This window comes from Puccinia triticina, chromosome 2A, assembly GCF_026914185.1.
Source record: "Puccinia triticina chromosome 2A, complete sequence".
NCBI classification, from domain to species: Eukaryota; Fungi; Basidiomycota; class Pucciniomycetes; order Pucciniales; family Pucciniaceae; genus Puccinia; species Puccinia triticina.
Window position 1 is genome coordinate 3069601 of NC_070559.1, and position 2572 is coordinate 3072172.

General features: G+C 46.5%; 1 protein-coding gene across 1 annotated transcript; it reads left to right on the top strand.

The window, feature by feature from the left end:
- Positions 1–856: 856 nt before the first annotated feature.
- Positions 857–1173, top strand: PtA15_2A310 (uncharacterized protein; the record flags this gene model as incomplete). Its single annotated transcript, XM_053166319.1, has 2 exons — positions 857–1049; positions 1103–1173. The coding sequence occupies 2 exons, from the start codon at positions 857–859 to the stop codon at positions 1171–1173; spliced, it is 264 nt and encodes an 87-aa protein (XP_053017552.1).
- Between the last annotated feature and the right edge of the window lie 1399 nt (positions 1174–2572).

The window sequence follows — 2572 nt, forward strand, 5'->3', positions numbered from 1 at the left end:
TTCCCATGTACAAAAAGCTAATAAATTATATCAGACAAAATGCAAACAGCTAAATAAAATTCAACCTAGCCCTCCAGCATCAGCAAAAGTGCTGTGTCCACAGGCTCACCCCCCAGCCCGCGTCAAGCGCACGGGTCAAAAGGGATGGACATGAAGGCCCCCGGCCCGCAGCAAAGGCTGTGACCAGTGGGGGGCCCACTCTTTGCCCCTCAAACTGCGCATGTGCAACAGCGGAGGGGTTGGGGGAGGTTGGGGGTCAATGGCAGCTGGAATTACAGCATGCCAGATTGCACCAGCTGAAAGACAAAGGAAACCTTACCGTCCTTATATGTACTCCGCGCCGCAACCCTTTGCACAGCGAAACCAATCCAACCTTCAAAGCAGGCTCTCTGGCGCTTCCTCCAACCCCTGCCCACCAGCCACGCTTGTCCCTACTGCCCTGCCATGACTGTTCTCTAATCACCCGCCACCGCTCACCATATAACAACTGTCTCCATTTTCTGGTCAGTATTGCGCGCCACTGCAACTGTAACCACAACCAGCTTCCCTCCACCTGCCACTGGTTTGCCCCTCCAGTGCACGGCTTGTAACTGAAGTTTTCCCGTGATACACTAACATAATCTTGGCTTTTTTTTGTTTCCACTTCTACATACAACAGCCTGTCCCTGCGCGGTGCTGCCAACCAACAAACAAACTGTACGACCAATTTAGATGCAACCCACGCTTTGCTACAGGCATGCACCTCCCAACCAAATCAATCCGTCTGTATAACATTCTTGTAGGCCGCACTTCACCCCCTTCCCCACCGCAATTCACACTCCTTGTTTGTTTTTCTAGCTGGTCCTGGCCTGGTGGAATGCGCATCCGAGCCCTCCTCAACACCCTCCATGCCAGTAGCCACCTTCACCCAGCCCTGTACCCCCATTTTCTGGCGACCACACCCTCAGAAACTCCGTCGCTCTTTACTCCAGGCTCAAGCAGCTTGACCAGTCCGCCAATCAGATTATCCGCTACATCCAAGACCAGCCGGCAGACGTTATCCACTCGAGGTAGATGATCTGGATTCTCTCCTCTCACAACACCCGCTCTCAGCTGCCCCCAGAGCTCAACAACTCCGTCTTCGTTTCCCAGCCCGTCAAGGAGGCTGAGGGCAAGGACGAGCTTAGCATTTGAGCAGAAGAGGAGCCTCTCTGCTTGCTTAACATGTTCCCGACCTCTGCGGGCTCGTTAGCGTACACGCCACCCCCTCCCTGGACATCTGGGTGCTAGGCTGCGTGCTGTAATGGCTGCTGCAGGGTCATTTGCTGTTCGAGGAAGACTTTGAGCCGCGGCTTTGGCTCAAGATCATGACGGTTCAGTTTGAGTTCCCAGGTGCGTTGGTGGTCACGGCGGCAGACAAGAGTGGGAGGGAGGCGGAGGAGAAGATGGAGGTGGCTAAACTTGTTCAGGGATTTCTGGCGGTGGACCGGGACAGTCGCTGGGTAGTCTTGGATATTGGATGCTTTCCCTGGCTCAAACGAGCCTCGTCCGACCGGTTCTATGATTTTCCTCAGTACATATATTGAGCAAACCAAAAGTATGGTAGCGATTTGCAAGACAACAACAAAAGGTAAACAAAAATTTGGAAACTGATTACTGTTGGTGTCCAAAGGAAGGAGTGCCAAACTCCGTGTCCCCATCTCCTCTTTGCTATTTCAGTTTTTCACAATATGTATCAATTCAATTCAATCCTCAAATTATGTAGCCGAGAGGCAATCAATCAAATTGTTGGGAGAAATGCTTTCATACTGGTCAAGTTACAACATGATGAATCAATAGATCTCAAGATTATGAAGAATCAGTTGAAAGATAAGTCTAAAAATATCCAATTTGAACCCTTTCATGTTTTCAAGGTTGAAAATTGTTTCCATGCCTCCTTGCTATCTCATATTTGTCTTGTTTTATTTGCTTTTCCAGTCTTCAACTTTATCCTGGTCTTTGTTGCTAATCCAAGGAAGCCTGCTCCAATTGATTCAATACTCAGGTGAAATAAAGAAAAATTAATCAATTTCTGAGGAAGTTTTGTTAAATTACACATATGCTTATATGTATACTTCAATATGCTTCTATACTATAGTCAATCTTTGGTCATATACTTAGTCTATCAGATCCTTGATCCTCATGCTCTTCTTGACTGAATCCATAACCATATTATATCTTTGTGCCTGTCCCACCTGTCACAAGACAGTTTGGTATTCTCAGTCCTGCAGCTCCTGTGCCCCTCAACAATCTTTGTATTGATAAGGATGGTTTGTATATCTCTTGTCATGATTCTTTGTATCAAGTTAAGTTGATGATTTTATTTGCTAATTCATCATCTGTTCTAAAAGATTTTTACAGATGAACAGTTTAACAATGAGAGAATTTTCTTGATCCTTCAGATTGAGAACCTCAGATAATTGGTTCAGTTTTGTCTCCTAACTTGTACTGACAAACAAACACCCTCCCTGCTTCTTTTGCCTCCAAAATTCTACGTCTTTTCTTATGGCGTGTTATAATATGATGTTTTTATGCCCTGTTATTTTCCTACATA